Source organism: Quercus lobata, chromosome 3, assembly GCF_001633185.2.
Source record: "Quercus lobata isolate SW786 chromosome 3, ValleyOak3.0 Primary Assembly, whole genome shotgun sequence".
Classification (NCBI taxonomy): Eukaryota; Viridiplantae; Streptophyta; class Magnoliopsida; order Fagales; family Fagaceae; genus Quercus; species Quercus lobata.
In genome coordinates this window covers 43,517,679-43,539,058 of record NC_044906.1, presented here as the reverse complement: position 1 = coordinate 43,539,058, position 21,380 = coordinate 43,517,679, and the positions used below count along the sequence as shown (strand labels likewise).

Genomic DNA, 21,380 nt, shown 5'->3' with positions numbered 1-21,380 from the left:
ATTAATACTACTTTGGAAAGACCCCAAAAACGTGGGACGGTTGAAATGAGAGTATGGGTTCAAATCTTCTCTTAAGTAAAGAAAGTTTTTAATGTATATCAAAAATTCATATTTTTTAAAAGGATTCAATTTCACGAGGAATGAAGAGGATGTTTTAAATGGCACAAGCATCATATGCCCCAGCCTAACGAATTTTCGTTTTGAAATGGTATTTTTCTCTTTAAAAGGAACAAGACTGTGTGTTCCAAATTATTCTCATAGAGAGGAAAAATAAACCTTTGCAGCTGCGTAAAGAGAGACATTTATTAAAGAGAAACAATTTGCTGCCAACAATTATTAATTTTTCCCTCCCTCCCTCTTTTTGGGTCAAAAATAACTTTTACCCCCCTTTAGTATTTTGTCATATGATTAATGAATTTTGTCATATGATTAATGAATATACATATAGAGGTACACGGTCATATACATTTGCTATGGGTCATGACAAAAAGAGGCCAAAACTTTCCTCTACCGCCAACAGAACATTTTCTCTGCCAGTAACCATGAATTTACAGAATGTAAATACTAATGGTCCGTTTGGATTGAGGGGAGGGAGAGAGAGTAGAGTAGATTTAGCACAAAATTAGCTTATTTTTAGCTAACTCTACCCTACTCCCCTTCACTCCCCCTCCATCCAAACAAACCATAATAGAAGCCAATTGGAAAATGTACCATTTGGTGAGTTCATTGCTAGATGTGAAAAGGAAGTTGCATAGCCTGCAACCAAACAAGGAAATTTCATTGAGAAGTAAGTCTATTTTAGCTGAATTAATCAAGATACTAAACCAAAATCACAAATAAACTTCATAGCAAATGGCTATATTTTCAACTGGAACATCACTTTGCATACACAAATTTCCTCTTCTTTTATTTTTTGTTGTTTTTCATAATTCAATCAACAGTGTGCAATTTGATAATAACTATTTACAACATCTTTCTAATTATATTTATATTAGAAATGATACTTTTCTACCAAGAGCCTTGTATTTTAGTGATATTGACTAGTCTCCTTTATGATGAAAAAAACATAGTTCAAATCCCCCCCTCCCCTACTTGTAACAATTTATCAAAAGAAATGACAGTTCTCTAATATCAGGTTCAACCATTGATCTAGCCGTTCAACCAATGACCCAGTGACCCAATCCCTTGACCAAGTTGATGCCTGGATGAGGTTTAAAAACTAAGATTTAATACTTAAAAAACAGGTTAAAATCACCTTGTCTCCTAACAAGTAGTCAATCAGAAATAAATAGGTCCATAAAAATAACCACAATAATCACCAGTGAAATGGTTCAACAGATCACGACACAACTCACTTGTGAAAAAACTTCCAAACTCAAAGTTGCAGTTTAAAGAGTGCAACAAAGTGAAGTCTTTGTTAAGGTGCAATCATATAAATTTTACAGCACAGAAACCCACACTATGGACACTTTTTTTTTTTGCTCAATGGGAAAGCAAGTACTTGAAAGGGATAACAGTGCCCACATGCAACCATAAAGATATATCAAGGCAGAATTATAAAGTGGAAAGGGATTTCAAGAATTACTTGTTAAAAGAAGCACTAAAAGCTACTTCTTTGCAAGCTCCGATGCATATCAAGGATTGAAGAAACCTGAACCACCAATATTGACAGCAATTATCACTGATATACACGTAATGACAGCAAGCCAAAGTAAGGCTGATCCTGCAATTGGCAGTTTTTGATAGTCATCAGCACACACAGCATAAATGAATCATAAATAGTGAACTGTTAATATTAACCGCATATGAGAGTTCATATTAAAACAAACACCTCTAGAACCTTCAGAATCATCAATGTTATTCAAGGGGATGGATTCAGCATTAAGACCACGTGGTCTTGGTATTGTCGACCCTTTAGTTAAGACATCATCCAAAACTTTGGTATTTCCTGTTTCAGATGAGACTATCCCTTGAAATTCTTCACTCACAATCAATGCTGCTAGAACATCCATAAAAGATTCTTTATCTGTTTCATTTGAAGAATCTCCTCTCTTCTCATAAGTACCATTCGGTTGATCAGAATCAAACAATTCATCATCCGAAGCATCCACATCAATGGAATCTGCCTCAGTCCTCTCATCTTCTTCATCCTCTACATAAGCTTTATATGTCATCCGAAGTAGTATCTCCCCAGAAGACCCCTTTCTAAACAGTCCCCAACCTCCTCGTAAGGCCACAATTTTGTCTGTTGGTACAGTGTCTTGGAGAGATCCCAAATCAATCTGGAAATATTATTATATCAGATGCAGATAGGAAAGTTTAAAAAGTTAGCCTATAATATTCTCTAATTAAAACTCTCCTTATCAATTTCTCCATGAATGCAGTCAAGTTTGTGCATAAACTCAATACTGTTGGTCTAAATCCTCAAACGCAATGTCAATTTCAAATTTCTATGGAAATTTTTTTTTTTTTTAATTGGTGACTAAGTTTCCCAAAAAGAAATTAAAGAAGTGGAAAATGAAGAGGTTCAAGATTCTATGGCTGGAAAATGGAGAGGTTCAAGAAATTAATCCTTCAAGTACAAAACATAATCGTATAAACAAACAAAAAATTTCAAAGTTTCACATTCAGTCATGTCAAGTACATAAAGTCACACTTAAAGTATATGATTTTAGTTATAATCTTTTTTCACCATAAAATTATATATTTTCCTTTTTAAAAGGGTTAATTACAAAGTAAGGGGAAAGCTTATTTATTTTATTGGTATGTGCCATATTAACTAGCAATTTTTTAACCTGTCCTTAATCCCCCTATAAATATACCTATCCCCTTTAAATTAACTTTGAACATATTAGTTTTTCATTTAAATGTATCAGAAAGCATGTGTTGCTTAGTGATTAGCTTGTAAGGTAAGACATGGAGGGCTTTGTACCTTAGTTCAACCTTGAAAATTCCACTTACACATTTTCCAAAAATAGATAATTGGTCTGAGCCACAGTTAAACCACAAACAATGTCACCGACCAGCTGGTTCAACCACGGTTCAAATGATTCTAATAACTTATTTGCGCTATCTGATTCTTTATGCTTAAAAAATCCAGCCATTAAACCAGTTCATGGTTAATCAAATCGGACCAGGCAGTCTGGTTTTCAAAACATTGGATAGTATAGTATTAGCGTACTAGTTATATATGTTTCTACAGTAGTTTTTTTTTTTTTAACACACTCATATGAATATACATAATAGAAATTAGAGCTACATGGAAAAATGGGTTTCATTTAGCATGTTGATGTTGATGGCAATGGCATAAGGGCTTTTAGTAGTCCTATTTAAGAAACTAGGTTAAAATTTCACTTGACAACCTCATAATTACCTAATATGTTAATTAATTAAGTTACACAGCCATCTAAAATTTCTTGAAGAAAAAAATAACTTACCTCCCCTACTCCAATAGTCAAATCTGTGAATCCTAGAGAATCCTTTACTTGGACGTACAATTTTTGTTTTCTAGGGTTTGCAACAAGCATATGAAAATCCTGCCAAAAGTCACATATACATGATCAATAGTAGTTCTAAAGCTTTCAGATTAAAATAAAGTTGGATGACGTAATGAATAGCTTCTTGCACATATTTTAATTAAAATAACCAGAAAACTTCACCTGATTCCATATTGGCTGACCAGGTGGCCCAAAGACTGTGGTTTGACTATTCTTTTTACTACGAATATTTTGATCTCCCAGGCTTAGAACAACATATGGATCTGTTTTGCCTGACAAGAAATGGAGACAATAGGACATAGAAACAAATCAAAGGATCATGTTCACATACCATATGATATTAACATTTTTTACAAAACAAATGTGGAAGTTTAACATTAATTCATAAAGAAAACTGGAATTCTCATTGGAAAAAAGAGATATAATTGTTACCAATATAAACATAAGAAAGATTCCGCGCATCTACAAGAGTCACTGACAATTCTCCAGTAAAATCTTTGTTCCCTTCTTGCATTTCTCCTGGTTTAAAATCATTTGCAACAGGACCAACTGCTTTTCCTTTTTGAAAATCTAAAACAATCTTCTTTGGACGTACAAAAAGCCGAGGCAAATCCTCAGTGAGAAGTTTTGTCAAAAACCTAGAAAAATGTAGTCAAGAATAAGTCAAATAGTGGACAATATGTATAACAGGCATACGAAGGCAAAAGAAATGGATGATGCACCTCCAGAGTATATATGAAGTTATCAGAAAATTTAAGGGAGGAGATTATGCCTTTACGTATTACTGGGAAACTCTTATACATTCAACAGAAGAATACCGCTACAATCACCCAATCATGAGAGAGAGAGATAGAGAGAGAGTTTGATATGATGTGATGATATGTTAAGACATACCATCAAGTATAAGATTTCACCCAATTTTACTGATGTGATCGGTTGCATAAAAACTAGTAGCAAGTCATACCGGACTTTTTTTTATGTAAATTCAATTAATGGATTTGACCAATTATATTTATACATCTCTCACACACACACATACACATGTAAATATCTACAGGAGAGATGGATTTGAAATTTCACAGCTAAATCATGAAGAAAAAGCATTTAAAACAGTAAACAAAAGAAAAAAAAATCATAAGGATAATAATTTCCAAAGAATTGAAGAAATCAGCTGATCTTTCATGCAACTTGAAGTGCTCTGAGAGTTATTGCTCATTTGGTTTTTCAAAGACAAGAATACAATCATAAATTATAATCCTGCGATATATAAATGAGAATTATGAAGCATATGCAAGTGGAGCTCCCAAAAGAACTATTTCCTTCCTAGATTAATCAAATCAGTATGGGAAGCATATTATACCATTTAAAACAAAAAACAGAAATAAATTATAAATCTAAGCAAAAAAGACTACAATAATTGCATTTGCAAGGAGAATATGCTACAATTTATAATGACCAAGGGAGACAAAGTCCACTTACATTGATAGAACAGGAATTGCTGATTTTGCCCAATGCACGCACAAAATAAGGGGAAAAAAAGAAGAAGGAAACATGCATTAGTATCTTCGATATCATGTAAAACAGCTTGTAGCTAGATACAGACAATTATGAAACACTATGCATGATGGATGCAATCACAAATTGTATCAAATATTAATTTAATATTTGACAAGTACAGGTAATTCTACCCATCCATACAAAAAGCTCAGTCTTCCAAGGTAAAGAAGATTTAGCAAATGTTATCAAATGGGTGGACATGTTTTGAAAAAACAGATGCACTGTAATTTCAGCTGGCTTTCTGTTTCCTTGAATCATGTTAATCAGACTGATGGACTGCATAATATTAATTTAAAAGGACATATCTTTTTTTTTTTTTTTTACAACTGAACAGGTTTCTCAGCTTTAAAATATTCCCCTTCTTTATTAACTTTATACCAATACCAAATGAAACAAACTTTTACCATGCAATGAGCCAACCCCAAACTATTAATAGAACTTTTTATAAGTTGGACAATTAGTGCTAGACTTGGACATCTACACCAGATCAATGATATGAAATGGAGAGGATAAACAGAAGAATCATTCTCAGAATCTTCATGAGAGAGAAATTGATGGAGAAAGAGTATAGATCTACTCATTAAACTAAATATATTCTTGAGATACTAACTTATTAGCAGCAAGTTAAATCTTCTTCTTCTTTTTTTTTCTTTTTTTTTTTGGATAAGTTTCTGCTTCAGAGACATCACCCATGAAAAGAAAAAGACTCACATAGATAGATAAGGTGAAAGCATTTTTTCTCTATTTTATTTTATTTTTTTTTTTTTGGGTGAACCGGAACTTGAATTAAATGAAAGCTAGGAAATACAATGTCCGGGGTAGCAAACACCCCATGCATCAGCCAAAAGTTGGTACATAATACAATAAGGAGGAGAAGAGTGATAAACAAAAAAACTAGACCTAAAAATTCCCTCCTTAGCCAAAATATCAGCCAAAAGGACTCCGGTCTCTAACAGAGAGATGCATCTGGGGCTTCTGGAGTCTTCCAGAAACAAGTGGGCTATAATGAACATTCTCTCCTATTATATATATATATATATATATATATATAAGGACATTAGCAATATTCTAAAATCTTGTTTGGCTGGAATTTTCTTCTCCATAAGTAAATTAATTAAAGAAATGCCAATGGGATGCCACCTAATTATACAAGATAGGAGTTCTTCTGACAAGATAAAAAAGTTTATATATAACCGTGAAGAGTCAACGGATCCTTAATTAAAACTGGAATGCTTTTTATTTTTTTAATTAAAAAAAAATAGCAATTCAAGCAACTAAGGAGCTCAAGGCCGACTCACATGATCCTAAAGAGAACACTGCTTGGCTGGTAAACTTTTCTTGGTCAATAGTAGAGTTTAGATTTGTTAATATCAAGGTCTATGGAAGTTTATAATGATAATACTGCTCTGAAGAGTTTTGGGGAACTCTCTCTCTCTCACTTAGTTGATTAGAATCCAAAGGCACACCATTTTTTAAGCAATCCTGGAGGTTCTTATAGGACATGTAGTGAAAGGTCACTCCTAATAAACTAACCTGGACCTTAAAAATAAAAGTGGCATAAGAATATTACTATTCAAACAACAGAAACTTAATACTGACAACTTGCTTCTAAACCAAGCAGTCAGTCACGTCACTCATCTTTCTTAATTTAAATAACAATTCTAATCTTTTCCCATTTTCCCTTATTGTAGGGGAAAGCCATATCTCAAATTTTCTAGCAAATAGAAAACCAACCAATTCATCTATTGATAGAAGCAACAAAACACTTCATAATCTTGTTGCACTTTGGAAATTATCCCTTGTCATTCTCTCAAGAGTCTCTCTTGTTCTTTATTTCCTTTCATCACAAAGTTTTATTTGGTTATCAACCCAAATTTGAAAACGTGCCAGGAGAAACTTCACACATGTAACTAATTTAGTTGCACACAAACTACAAAGGAAACCAATGATGGGCATACAATTATATGACAAATCAAGTTGGAGAAGTGGGCATACCCATTAAATTGAACAGGCGGAACGGAGACAATTCAAATTTTATTTTTGGAAGTGAAACAAAAGCCCACGAAACAGCTCCCACCCAAGGCTCCGTTGGTATCAACCGTAATTTGACCCAAAGCTCCCCATCAATGTCGAAATCTCGAACACCAACTGGCACGGCAATAGGGATAATACCAAATTTCAGTGAGAGCATTAGCAGCATACGAGCCCCACCTGTATACCGAAGCCCTATTTGGTACCTAGATGACATCAAAAGATTTAGAAATAAGTTTGATACAACATTGCTGTATATCTCATGTCAATGAACCCTGTTCAAGTATTGTTTTTTGATAATTCAAATGTTGTAACATGTCAATCAAAGACAAATTAAATTTCAGCATTTGATCATAAATATTGAACATTGAATAGCAGAAAGACAAGAAAAAAAGAATGAATGAATGAATGAAGAAGAGAAAAGTTACTGCAAATCGTTGACACGGCGTGAAGTGCGGCGCTCAACGTTCCTGACAGACAAGGGGTCATCTCCTAAGGAGAACTGTTTGATCTCAACTCTCTCCACATAATCAGGCTTCTGCAAGTTATCAATGACAGGCTGCAGCAAACCAATGAGCCAATTCTCAATCCCACCTCTATAAACCTTCCACAACTTTCCCAACACCATGTTCACCCATTCCACCGACTCTTTCCTCTGCAAATCCTGTTCCAAAAACAAAGAAAAGCTGGTGGGAACCTGGGGCCAAGCGCCACCGCCACCAAGGTGCCTTTGGTCGTCCTTGTTTCTCTTCCTGGAAGTCCATAACTTGTCGAAAACAACACCGACGAAGAAGAAAAATACGAATAACCCGACAATGTTTCGGTTGATGGGAGGAGATGGAATGGGGTGAATGACACCCAGTTGGGTTCTAAGCTTGTCAACAATTGGGTCTTCTTGGAAACTGGCAAAATTGTTGCTGTTTAGAATGGGGACTTGTTCTTGTTCTAGTTCTAGTGAGAATTCATCCACTTGGTCCAAGGTTTTAGCAGTTGGTCTCTTAGAAGAATAAGAATTGAGGGGTAATAGTAAGTGTAGGGATTGTAAGTTAGTACTGTTGTTGTTGTTGTTGTTGTTAAAATTGGTGGAATTAGAGGAGGAAGAAGAGAAAAGGATTGTTCTTTGTTGTTGCTGTTGGTGGTGGTGATGATGATGGGGAAAGATAGAAACCAGAAATAGTTGTTGTTTTTTTCTTCGTTTGGAGAAAGGGAAATGGATGATGGGATTGAAGAAGCGTTTACAAGATGGGCAGAAGAGGTGGTGGGATTGGGAGAAATAGGAAGCAGCAGATGAAGATGAAGATGAAGAAGCAGTGGGTTGTGGTTGTGGAATCATTTAACTCAATTGATGTGTAAAAACATCAATAATAATAATAATAATACACAGAATACACATGCCCACATCCACACCCACAGCCACAGGGTTGAGAGAGAGAGAGAGAGAAGCTAAAGGCCTGAGGAGGAGGATGAATGGATATTGATGGTCGGTAGATCACTTCAGTTTTTGTTTCTTTGTTTGTTTTGGAGGAAAACTGCGCCTAAATATTGTTCCATTGTTTTCCATTCACAAGAAAGAGAAGTGGACCATTCACAATTTGTTTTCAGATTTCTAATACTAATACTAATTCTAATGCTAGCTAGATTCAAGGCCTCAAACCTGGAATACGTGGATAATTCTTCATTCTACACCCCCTTTTTCTCTTTTTCTCTTTTTCCTTCCACTTTCTCTTTCTCCACCAATTACCACGTGGGTCGGAGACTCGCCCGCCCTTTACCTTTTCTTTTTTCTTTTTTTTAATAAAACATTATTTTAATCCATATATCTTAAGTCAATTTGGTTCCTTAAATTCCTTTTGTTTTCTTATTTCATTTAATTTGGTAGAAAGTATGTCCATATATTAATTAAAAATTCTATATAAAATAAATTTTTTTTTTTAAATAATAACAAAATTTTAATGAAACTTTAATAGACTTTCATTTAAATTAAATTATAGAAATACTTTGCATAAATATGGTATGCAATGTTTAAATTTTACTATATTAAAATACAAAATTATGTTAGTTGATCGAAATAACTAATATAAATTTTAAATTTCATTCTTAAATTATTTAAAAATTTTGAATTATAATTTTAGTTAGAATAGAATTTTAAAATTCTTTAGAGTTAAGTTTTACCTAAACTGAAGTAGAATTTGAAATTTTTTGAAACTTAACTAATAAACTTTTACCTAAAATGGATTGTCCTAATCAATGCAAATATAACCATTTGTGGTAGAGAGAAGATAGTTAGTTAGTTCAATTACAATTTCTAGGCCCAAATTTTATTAGTATACATATACTCATGATGCAATGCAATGTTTAATCAATAATCATATAAAAAATAATAAGGGTAAATTACAAATCACACTCCTAAAGTTTGGGGGTGTTTGGATTTTACACTCTGAAATTTCAGAATATGGATTTTACCCCCCTAAAGTTTAGGGTGTTTAGATTTTATATCCTAATATTTCAGAATTTGGATTTTATTCCCTAAAGTTTGGAAGTGTTTAGAAATTTGAGGATGTAAAATCCAAACACTTCCAAACTTTAAAAGGTAAAATCCAAACATCCCTAAAATTTAAGAGGCAAAATCCAAATTCTAAAACATTAAGGTGTAAAATCTAAACATCCTCAAATTTTAGGGGTGTAATTTGCAATCTACCCAAATACTAATAATGTAAAAGGAAAAACCATTTTGATGTTAATGTATATCGTTTTAAAAAGAGTAGAAATTAACAAAAATGTAAGGTATGGGAGGGTGGAGAGGTTGGAATAGAATGTTGGTGAGGCGTACTGAATTGGAAAGAGGTGGATAAGTTCTATAGATAAAGTAGTAATAATCTCTATATATATTAATAGGTAGGTAAAGCTTAGAGAAAGTTCAATTAGAATTTGAAATTAGAATCCAATTTTGCGCCATGTATCTAAATATATGTAAGGATTACACCATAATTATCCACTTAAATTTGTGTCATGTGTCCATTTAAATTTTTTAATTTTTGTGTCAAGTGAGTTATTGAGTACAAAATAGTAATAATCGAATATTAATGAACTATAAAATAAAAAATAAAAATTACCACACAACAAAGATCACCACACATTCTATCTTATTAAAAATGAAAAAAAATATATCATAAATAGTATTAAATTTATGTAAGAATTTTAATATGTGACTAATTACATTTATTTTTTAAAAAAAATTGACTAATTATTTGTATTTTTATGATAAAAATTGATTAGGCACGAAAATCAGTAAGTTGAATGTTCCAGACTTTCACGATGGTTGGATGACCTGAGAAGGAAGAAAGTAACTATCGAAAGTGACCGGGGTGAACTGGCCAAGGACCCTCCGATGGTTAAGGCAGTTTTTTCTCTAGAACATAGGAGTAGTGAGTGAATGAATAGTAAAAACATACCTTGGTCGGATGAGGCTTGGTCCTTTTATAGAGAGTTTGGAGTGGGTCTACTTGTTAGGGGTCATTGACATCACGGGAAATGTGTGGAATTAGTGGGGAGAGTGGAGTGAATTTTGGGAGAATCCACCCCATACTTCGAGATGTGGGTTAGTGGTCTAACCATATGAAGTTGTAGAAAACACTCAGAATTTTACTAAGTGTTTATTGGTCGTCCATATTTGAACATGGTATGGACGACCGTATTTTCCTTGGATGACCAGATCCTTGTTGGATGACCGGCGACCTACTTGTAAACTCTCCTTTTGTATTCTTAGTGCATATTTCTTCTTTCTGAAGGCTGTTTTGGACATTCCATGTTATGGACGACCACTATGGACGAAGAGTACTTGTTATTGATCACCATCAATTGCCCCCTTGTCCATAGGTCGTCCATGCCTTCGTAATTCCTTTTTTTTTTTACGTGGCACTTTATGATCAGTTAATGGGTCATACACATAGCGTCAAATGACTCGGTGAAATCAAAGGGTGCATGTGCTGCCACATGGCGTCTTCTAGTTGGTTCATGTCGTTTCAGACTTTCAGTGACCCACCTAGTCCCCTATAAATAGCTTAATACCTCCCCTATCCTCTTAGTTTCTACATATTGTCTCTTTTGACCTTGTTGTCTTTCGTGCCTTGTCTAGGAGTCTTCTCTCATCCTTAGTCTTTTCCATCTTGCATAAGGTATCCTCTTCTCTTCGTTCGTAGGTTTTCTTCTATAGAATTTTTTACAAGATGGCTGAGATAGTAGTGTCTTCGTTTAGCAATAGGGATGATAGGAAGATAGGAAAATAGATGAGTATCACGATGAAAGTAATAGTAGTGATGATAGCAGTAGTGATAGTAGTAGTAATAGTGATACTAACTCCACGGACGAACAATACTCATTTGGAGTTCCTAGAGTTACTTTGGAGGTCCTCCAAGAAGAAATGAAAAGAAGGGTAGCCTCTGGATTGCACGCTAGCTCATTCACGAGTGCTTAACCGTCTATTCCTTCTCCCCCTAGTGAAAAAGAGGACATATTAGTATGTTGTACCATGGACATTCCATCTAAGATAGACGAGAAAAGGCTTTATACGCTTAGGGGCAAGTATCAGATTACCGATGAAGTCAACCCTCGTCTTGCTACCCCAAGTGAATGGTGTTGTACCCCTAACTCTCCTGGGGTTGGTATATATGAAGCTTACCTTTTAGGGGGCCTGAGATTAGCTTTGAATGCCTTTGCTAGGGAGCTCCTTCATAGGTTAAGTATAGGGGCAAACCAACTTAATCCCAATGGGTGGAGAACCATTGTGGCCATGCAAGTGTTGTGGAGGGAGGCTTTTGACGGGAACCGTCCTCTTACTGTGGACGAGTTCTTGTATTGTTTTAAACCCTCTAAGATTAGCCAATCTTTAGGTTTCTACCGATTCTCGATTAAAGGTTCTAACTGTAGGTTAACTAGGTCCCTTCCCTTGTATGATAGGCAGTGGAAGATGGAGTTCTTCTTTGTCTCTAAGTGTTGGGCTTGTGACCCTGTTGAAGTAGGCAAGGATACATTCCCTCCTTATACTGGTGAAATGGGTTGTCTGCGCTCCGAGGGTATGTTGATTATTTTAGCTCGTCTTAATTATTTCATAATCCTCGTCTAACTCTTATTTCTTTCTTTTCAGCAGTAGCTCGTCCTTCATTGTCCAACTTTTACTTGAGTCGTGTCTAACAGGCACACTCATTTACTGATAGAACCTTCCATTCTTTAGTGACACTCCACCATCTAGCAGCTTAGGGACTTGGACCTGTTCCTACATAGGAAGCACTAGCTCACGAGCTTACTACGTGTTGATGTAGGTTATCTTCTTCTCTTCTTCTTCTTCTTCTTCTTTTTTTTTTTTTTTTTTTTGTATTTTTTCCTGTTCGTTCTCATTTAATTCATCTAAACTTTGACAATCCTTTCTTCCCTTTTCTTTTGTAGGAATGACAACCATGAAAGAGAACAAGGGGAAAGGTCTTGTTGGTGGCGACAAGGTCGTCCAAACGGAGGGAGATGTCCTTATTCAAACTCGTACACCTGCTCTAATGGTGTTAAAGCTCGTCCCTCCAGTCTTGTCGGAAAAGAGGAAGACCGTGTCCAGAATAGGTGGACATCTCCAGACCGTGTCTAGAACACAGGAGTAGTGAGTGAATGAATAGTAAAAAACATACCTTGGTTGGATGAGGCTTGGTCATTTTATAGAGAGTTTGGAGTGGGTCTACTTGTTAGGGGCCACTAACATCATAGGAGATGTGTGGACTTAGTGGGGAGAGTGGAGCAAATTTTAGGGAATCTACCCACGCTTCAAGATGTGGGTTAGTGGTCTAACCATTTGAAATTGTAGAAAACACTCAAAATTTTACTAAGTGTTTATTGGTCGTCCATATTTGAACATGGTATGGACGATCGTATTTTCCTTGGACGACCAGATCCTTGCTGGACGACCGACAACCTACTTGTAGATTCTCCTTTTGTATTCTTAGTGCACATTTCTTCTTTTTGAAGGTTGTTTTGGACATTCCTAGTTATGGACAACCACTATGGACGAAGAGTACTTGTTGATCACCATAAAAAATTGTGTTTAATTTTAAATGTATCTATATGCATGCATATGTTACATGCTATTTTTTTTTTATAAATAATTTGACTAATTATTTATATTTTTAAATTAAAAATTGTGTTTAATTTTAAATACATTTATGCGTTTGCATGGGTTACATGCTAGTAATAATAATGGAGGAGATTGGACGGTGGATTTACTTCCATAATTTGTACTCCTTTTTTTTTTTTTTTTCAACTTTCTCTTTCAGGACCAAACACTACGTGGGTTAGAGTTATTTACAGAATGCTGAATTTCAATTCATAGATTCATTCCTATTAAATGGGTTTCCCTCATAAAATTCATTTTAATTTTATAATTAATTTTATTTTCTAGTGAGAAGGAAAAAATAAAAAATAAAAATTCCAAAAGATTGGTGTGCAAGCTCCATTTCTTGATTTTTTTTATTTATTTTTAGAATACTAAATATTTTTAACATACAAGGAAGAAAAAAAAAAAAAAAAAAAAAAAAAAAAAAACTGACAGTGGTGTATATTCAAAATGACATAACTCTTGAATACACAACATAGACTTTAAACATTTTTGCAAAGCTATGTGTGAAATTCTTTTTATATATCTCTTGATTTTATTTATTTTTATTTGTTATGGTAAGTTCTACATTTGCAAGGCTGTGTGTGAAGTGAGAACCCGTTGTGCCATGTTTTGTTGTTATACCTTATACGAATTCTAAAATAAATGAAACAAACCTCATTCCTTTCGTGGGTCCACCAACCATGGTCACAGCGACCAACCTCCCCTGCGACTTTCTCATCCATTACCAACACAAGCCAGATCCCAAAAAACAAACACTAAACTCATTTAACATGATTTTTTTTTTTAAAAAAAAATCACCATAGAATTTCAACTTATGGCCTGATATTTGCTTTATGATGGTACTTTTTAGCATCAAGTCAAGACATTAATTGATTTTTCGTGCAAACAACAAAATATGAACCTCATTTCTTTTATTTGACAACAATAAACATTAATTAAATTCTTAATGTAGCACAAATTAAACTCAAATTTGAAAATCTAATTGGATTTTCTCCCAACTTTAGCTTATATATATAAAAGTCAAAGCAGAAGAAGGAAACCCAAAACAACCAGTTCCCTGACTATGAAAACTCTATGTAATTCCACTAAAATACATAAGCACCACTTGACAAATTTCTATGAATATCATATGCAAATTTTCATTGAAGGCTACACAAGAATCCATATCAGTTTGACAACAATTGCAGTATGGTGTCCTGAAATTGCACTATGATAGTATGATGTTCTGAAGGCATAAAATGGTTCAGCAAAAAATCGGAGTTCAATATTCAGTTTCTAACACACCATCAATGAGTCCAAACTCCATAGCCTGCAATTAAAGGAGGCACAGCAAGATGATTGTTAGTAGTTCTCTCAATAATGTATTAAAGCAGAAATCAACTGCAATAGAAGCTGGGCTCAAAAATATTAGTAGCAGATAATGGAAGCTCTTTCGTAGTAACGGGCTTTGAATATTTGATTTTGCAGGGTTTCCACTTATCATGATATGTCAAAAGTAATATTTTCATGAGGAACCACTTAATTGGCCAATAAAATTCTAGCAATAAAGAGTACAGACTACAGACAGCTTTGTAAATGTTTTATTTTCATTATATTTTCCAGTCCCTCTCTCTTTTAAATAATAAATAGATCTAAGAAGAACAAAGGAATGAGGAACATTACCTCAGAAACAGACAAGAAACGATCCCTTTCAGTGTATTGTTGCACTTTCTCTAGAGGTTGGCCAGTAAAAGCAGCATACATTTTGTCAATTTTCTGCATAATATTACCAGGGGAAGAAGAAAAGTAGAGTCAATGCTTAACATTGAGCAGCACACTCATGCATGCAAAAGAATTTGACAGAGAAAAGCTGGGCTATACTGGAAACCGGTCGATTCAGTGAACAGAGTATAGAAAATGGAGTTATAAATCTCAAGTTCTCAGTGAAACCTTTTTTTTTTTTTACTTGGGTTGATGGGTAAAAATAATATTACATAAAATAGGTTCAAGCACTTTGTGAGCTTGAAAATGCAATAATGATGAATCAATATTTGCTGTCAAAGCACCAAACTGTAAAAATATTTTGTGTCAAACCTGCAGAAAATAATGCTAGTTTTCAGATTATTAGGCTTTCACCCAAAGGGAACATATGAAAATGGAACTGGAAAAATCACATGACATTGTACTTGCAAAGGACTACAAGTGCCTTGTTAACACTCATTCCACATTTCTCTAGATGAAGATCAAGGCATCTGTATTTACTATTTACTACTAAAATGCTGTTTCCCAAGAGATAAGCTAAAAGTACCAGCCTAATTCTCTGTGATGATAGAGTGAATTTTCTAACAGCAATGCTGGATATCTCTATTTTGATATTCTCCATGGCAGAGTGAAACTTTTATAACAATCCAGCCCAGCACATCACTACACCTAAACTACAACTAAATTTCAGTTTTTTTTTTAATGCTCAAAACTTACACTCAACTTAAGGAGATCTTGTTTTCCATTTTTTATTCAAATTAGCAAAATTATAGACACAATTGAGTCACTCTATTTCAGCTTGATCTAAGTCATTTAGGATGCATTATAATCGTTCAGAGATCATTCAAAGTACACAACTAAGTGGGGAAGAGAGACTGACATGGCGAGATTGAACCGCTTCATTCACTTGGCGCCTCACATCTTCCACATGCCCCTACAAGTAGATAACAAAATCATATCTATGGAATGTTAGCAAATGAATCATAATACCTCAAAACTGTATGTCAAATTTCATCGCATTACACAAACTGATGAGAATACTTCTATTGTTTGTGTCACCCAGTACGTTCACTTCACCTGGCCATACTTGGGTTTTCAAGAATGACAAGGGTAAGCATCTGTCTACTTGACACTCACAAGTGGTGGAAAATCTTTGAAATCAAAAGAATTTGATACTCATTTGGGCTTGTAACCCAAGCCCAAAGCAGACTCAAATTCATTTAAGCTAGTTTTTTTGTAGCTCTCTAATCTCAAACCACAGTAGATGGGAAAAACTAATTTAAACTTTGTTTTACGCACGGGGGGACCTAATTTGAACTTTAAACTTTCTAATCTTATACCACATAAAATAGCAAAAAACTGATTTAAACTTCACATAAGCTCATGTATACAGAACCCAAAAGGCCAAAAAGAATAGCCAAATATAAAAGAGGAAAGTGAATTGGATTAGAAAGATAATTGTGATATAATCTGTTTGCAAAGATAATACCAGAATCTGTTACAGACTTCCAATCTAGTCTTCAGATCTAATCCTTTCATGAGCATATCCTTTCATAAAATGCAGTAAACTACACCAAAAGTTAATTCATACCCCACATCCACTCTGTGGTTGATGTATCATAATACGTGCATTTGGCATTGAATAGCGCATTCCCTTTTCTCCACCAGCAAGAAGAAGTGCACCTTGGCTTGCCGCTACTCCAAAACATACTGTGCCAACCTTGGGCTTAATCTGAAAAAATTATTAAATAAATACTTGCAGAGTAAGAAATTGAACACTTTTTATTAGTAAAGAAAAAAAATGGATGACATGCTTTTACAAGTACCATATAACATTTAATGACAGGCGTATAATCCACTGATGACTAGGGAAAATAGAAGGTCTCAATGTAACAGGTTTTTTTGAGAATACAGAAGACGAAACAGCTTAGCCTAACTGGATCACATGAATAGATGGGAAAGAAGACTGTCAAGATGCAGCAACGGTCCGTTAATTTCTTAGATTTAAGTGCAAATAATTTTCACGTTTAACCTATAAACTTTTTCTTTTTTAATGTGCATTTAATCTATAAACTACAGATAGCATGGCCTCTTTTGAACCCTGAAAGGCATCCAAATGAAATATATGGTACAAAGATCCAAGCACGAAAACATTATCAGCCAAAACACGTCCCCCAAAATCTTCTCAAGTGTCCCATCTAAAGATAAATATGTAAATCAAAATAGAATACAGACGGAGAGAGACGGAGAAGACTTGTCATTTCTTTTCTTTTTTACTTAGTAATCTTCTTTCCTTAGTTTTCCTTCTCCAAAAGTTCATTTCATTCCTTTCAAGTTTGTTTAGTTTAGTTAGTAAAAATGGTTAAGCCACCATTTGGAATAAACAGGCATGACATTAATATCTATTTGGCATCTTAGTTACCTTTGTGCTCCTCATATTATTTATTCTTGTTCATTTTGGTTCTTCTCCTATTTATCGTTTTCCTTTCCTTTCAAATTTGTTTATTGTTAGTAGAAAACAGTCAGGCCACCTATTGGCAAGTACTAGCATCACAAACAGATATTTTTATCTAAACTGTCACAGTAAATGGATTCTGCAACATTTATATAGGATTGCTGATGTAATTATTTTCAGTCACTTGGACTTTAGAATGGTTGCTCATAGCTTGCTCTATTTGGGATCTATTCTTGGTTTTAAAAACCGGAACAGTCAAAGAACCAGAAAAGAGACCAGTTCCCGGTTTTTACCCATTCTTGACCTTTTTTTTATAGTTTTACCAGACCAGTGCCATGACCGGTTCCCAATTGAACCGGCCAGTCCAGTCCGGTTTTAAAAACAGTGGATTTATTGCAATAAATAAATATATAAATAACGAAGTGATCAATTTGCACTTACCAAATTTTAGATTGGAGACACTGGCTTTCTTTAATGCATGAAGTCACAATCATTTCATATAGGGTGACACTCCAATGTATAGTTTTTTGTCTATTGGTAAGTTACACTCAGTGTGTTTTGAAACCACGACCTCACCTTCCACCCACTCCTGTGGGAGAAGTCAGCCCCGTTTGAGCCAGACTCATTGGATCATTGGCAGGAGGCAGTCAATTATAATGTCTAAAATTAATAAATATTTGTTCTTACTTTGTAAGGTCATTATCAATACTAGAGTAGCAAGACAAAATAACTAATGTGCTAAAGGTGGGAAGAATTACTTAAGAAAAAGAGAGCAAAGAAATCATTAAAAAATAAAACTTTATAAACTTACCCAAGACATGCAATCATAAATTGCCAGCACAGAGTACGTACTTCCACCAGGACAGTTCAAATAAACCTGAGAGGATACAGGAGTAAGTCATAAGCTGTGCATTATCTTTACCACAGAAGTTTGATTTTGCAGCCCCAATGCATCAACACCAAGATTGAAAAAACAAAATAACACTGCCAACGCATAACCACACCAGAATATCTGCATCCTCATCAATAGTTGCCAGAGTCACAAGCTGCGATATGACTCGCTGAGCCACCTGTGAGTTTACTGGCTGACCAATGAAGATTATGCGATTCCTGAATAACACTGATGAGAGATCCAAAGGCCCTCCTGGGGTCATCACAGCTGGCATTACAGGTGGATTCCCCTTTCTGGCGGCTTCTATTGCATCATAACTGCATATTAAACACAGTTTAAGTAGCTAATTATTCCATTATATGGCTATGCTTTTTTAAAAATAATTATTGCGTGAAATGCTAGAAGCAGAAAATATAGAACCAGATCAAACTCTATAACTGTAGGATCTTGAAGGAAGATAAGTAGTAGAACATAGGCATATGTAACATGTTTCCATTTTCTTTTTCTTTTTTTTGATAGGTAAGAAAAAATTGTATTAAGGAAAAACTACTCCATCAAAGAAATGAAGTAGGCAAAGGAAATATTTACAAGCAGCAAACAGAAAACAGAAAATTATGTATAAGCAATGAATTTGTGAAGACTAATGAAAACAAATATGATGCAGCTGCAATGCTTTTTCCTCAACCCAATTCCGACCTTGCTTATTCATTTTTTAAAACTTCATGTAATTTTCTATCAAATGGATGTAATGGTGGCAATGCATAACATACTCTATATATCTTTTCTTTTCTTTTTAAAAAGAAAAACTCCAAGTGCAATACTCTCCAAAGGAAATTATCACCTGAAAATAAATATAGTCACTACAACAAATGATCACACACGCGCGCGCGCGCATATATGAAATATCACAAATAATAATAATAATAATAATAATAATAAGCACTCTAAGCAAAAAAGGGGGAACAAGCAATACACCTTGTTCTGGTACGAAAATCCTTCTCTTCGTGCTTAGTAGGTAACCCACAAGTTTTACTGGATAAGCCTGGACACAACAATACGTTACATATTATAACTTACTTTCAATGCAAAAGTCCATGGATTAATCATCACTGCAGGCGTTTATGTATCTATAAAAGAATTTGGAATAACCAATTATATTTATTAGTAGCTAAAACAAAATTCATCAATAAGCACTATATCTAAGAAGCACAGCCACTCCAAATTCCCCAGTGTGTTTACATCACGCGTGCATATCAGCAATGTGTTGACTGTTGAGAGGAATTTTTTTTTTTTTTAAAGTTGATTTTAGATATGTTTTTAAAGATTTTGATCATTGTTATTTATTTTGAAAAATTAGAAAATATGCCTAAAAATAAATAAATAATACCAAAAGATATATTAATTAAATTAGTTAATTTTTGTAGAATTGTCATGTCACCGTGTCCTTTGTGAAGCACTAGACACTAGATAGCATGGTAAAAAAAAAAAAATCATGGCCATGTGTAATTAAGAAATCAAAGGGAATTGTCTCGGAACAAGACAAATTTTTTGAATGAAATTAGGGGCATTAAACCGTTCCTAATCACAACTAAGCTCAAGACGACAATTGGGTCATCCCCAAATCTAGTTATAGGATAAAGTCTGCTACTTAATATTTTGTAATCTTAAACAGAAGTGTAATTTAAAAACTCATGTAAGTGTAAACTAAAAAATAAATAAAAAAAAAGAAAGATTACCAAATGTTAAAGAATCACCATATGGAGGTGGCAAGGCAGAGACTATCGACCTCGTTGAGTTTCTGTAAATTAACGAATGTAATTCAAGAATTGATAAACACAGGCACAGGTACAGGCCCAGCAACTAAAAATTGAAGTTTTTTAAGTGAAACAAATTAATAAATACTTTATCTATACCTGCGAGAAAACAAAGGAACGGACGAGGTTCTGCTACGACTACGACAAGTGATTGATAAGCTTGAAGGCACGGAGATAACTGAAGCTACCATTTCAAACCCAGACACGCAGAGCGAGTGTCGTTGAATTGCAACTTAGGCCAAGGCTTTTTAATTTTTATTTTTTTGTCTTTTAAATTTCATAGGGTCTACTTTTGTTCTTCGCAACCAAAAAAAAAAAAAAAAAAACTAAGGAGCTTATCATTTGATAGGGATGTTTGAGTTTATATTTTTTTGAAATACGGGATTGGAAAAGGGTATAAAAATATATATAATATTGTTTAAAAACTAAAAATATATTGATAAAATACTTTATCAAACGGGTTCTATTTATGTTTTTCCACCGTAATCTTTTACCCAATTACAACACTTTTACTCGAATTCTTAAAATAAAATAAAAAGGAAAATTACACTTAAAACCCCTCCAATTATGGAAACAAACTATTGAGCTCCTAATTAGAAAACGTTGTCTCGGTGTTAAATATGACCAAATTTGCATGTAAAAACATCCACGTTAGTGAAACTCAATTTTTTAGCTTTTAACATTTAAAAAAGTCATTTTATCTATTTTAACTTATCATGTCACCTACTTAACATCAATGCTCTTATTTTTCACATCACAATTAAATATAATTAATTTATTTATCATTTTTTTCACTCTCTTCATCTCTATCTCTCTATCTTCATACTATTGAGCTCCTAATTAGAAAACGTTGTCTCGGTGTTAAATATGACCAAATTTGCATATAAAAACATCCACGTTAGTGAAACTCAATTTTTTAGCTTTTAACATTTAAAAAAGTCATTTTATCTATTTTAACTTATCATGTTACCTACTTAACATCAATGCCCTTATTTTCACATCACAATTAAACATAATTAATTTATTTATCATTTTTTTCACTCTCTTCATCTCTATCTCTCTATCTTCTCCCTTTCTTCAACCCATAGCCACTCATGGCACCACCATTGCCACAAGTGTGAAACTTCTTCAAGCACTATAGCTACCTGACCATCAATTTAATCCTGGATGAGGGTTCTTTTTTCCAAATGATCATCAGGCTGAAGTGATGTAGAAGCATCTTCTGAGATCTGTATGGCAC

The 21,380-nt window shown here is 34.1% G+C and overlaps 2 protein-coding genes across 4 annotated transcripts; both read right to left on the bottom strand.

The window, feature by feature from the left end:
- Positions 1-285: 285 nt before the first annotated feature.
- Positions 286-8,763, bottom strand: LOC115981858 (tricalbin-3-like). Of its 2 annotated transcripts, none has more exons than XM_031104265.1 (9): positions 7,514-8,763; positions 7,050-7,291; positions 4,977-4,995; positions 3,930-4,135; positions 3,660-3,769; positions 3,438-3,536; positions 1,841-2,282; positions 1,586-1,723; positions 286-756 (listed from the first exon to the last, which is right to left on the bottom strand). In XM_031104265.1, exons 1-8 carry the CDS (start codon positions 8,416-8,418, stop codon positions 1,635-1,637), a joined length of 2,112 nt encoding a protein of 703 aa, XP_030960125.1. In that variant the 5' UTR covers positions 8,419-8,763; the 3' UTR covers positions 286-756; positions 1,586-1,634. The 2 variants fall into 2 exon arrangements, with proteins under 2 accessions (XP_030960125.1, XP_030960124.1); XM_031104264.1 differs by having other exon boundaries at positions 1,832-2,282; positions 7,514-8,761.
- A 5,445-nt stretch (positions 8,764-14,208) lies between these two features.
- On the bottom strand, positions 14,209-20,415 carry LOC115981857 (ATP-dependent Clp protease proteolytic subunit 6, chloroplastic-like). Of its 2 annotated transcripts, none has more exons than XM_031104263.1 (9): positions 20,240-20,415; positions 20,081-20,124; positions 19,302-19,368; positions 18,439-18,643; positions 18,246-18,311; positions 16,571-16,711; positions 15,860-15,913; positions 14,902-14,994; positions 14,209-14,548 (listed from the first exon to the last, which is right to left on the bottom strand). In XM_031104263.1, the coding sequence occupies exons 1-9, from the start codon at positions 20,329-20,331 to the stop codon at positions 14,501-14,503; spliced, it is 810 nt and encodes a 269-aa protein (XP_030960123.1). In that variant the 5' UTR covers positions 20,332-20,415; the 3' UTR covers positions 14,209-14,500. The 2 variants fall into 2 exon arrangements, with proteins under 2 accessions (XP_030960123.1, XP_030960122.1); XM_031104262.1 differs by having other exon boundaries at positions 20,063-20,124; positions 20,240-20,414.
- Positions 20,416-21,380: the final 965 nt, after the last annotated feature.

Coding starts and splice junctions, on each gene's coding strand:
- LOC115981858 (XM_031104264.1), bottom strand. CDS start 8,418: ATGATTCCACAACCACAACCCACTGCTTCTTCATCTTCATCTTCATCT. Junction 2,283..3,437: donor TGACTATTGGAGTAGGGGAG/GTAAGTTATTTT, acceptor TAATATTTCCAG/ATTGATTTGGGATCTCTCCA. Junction 1,724..1,831: donor TGATTCTGAAGGTTCTAGAG/GTGTTTGTTTTA, acceptor TGCCAATTGCAG/GATCAGCCTTACTTTGGCTT.
- LOC115981857 (XM_031104262.1), bottom strand. CDS start 20,331: ATGGTAGCTTCAGTTATCTCCGTGCCTTCAAGCTTATCAATCACTTGT. Junction 18,644..19,301: donor GATTTTCGTACCAGAACAAG/GTGTATTGCTTG, acceptor TTTAATATGCAG/TTATGATGCAATAGAAGCCG. Junction 16,712..18,245: donor TTTATGATTGCATGTCTTGG/GTAAGTTTATAA, acceptor TAATTTTTTCAG/ATTAAGCCCAAGGTTGGCAC.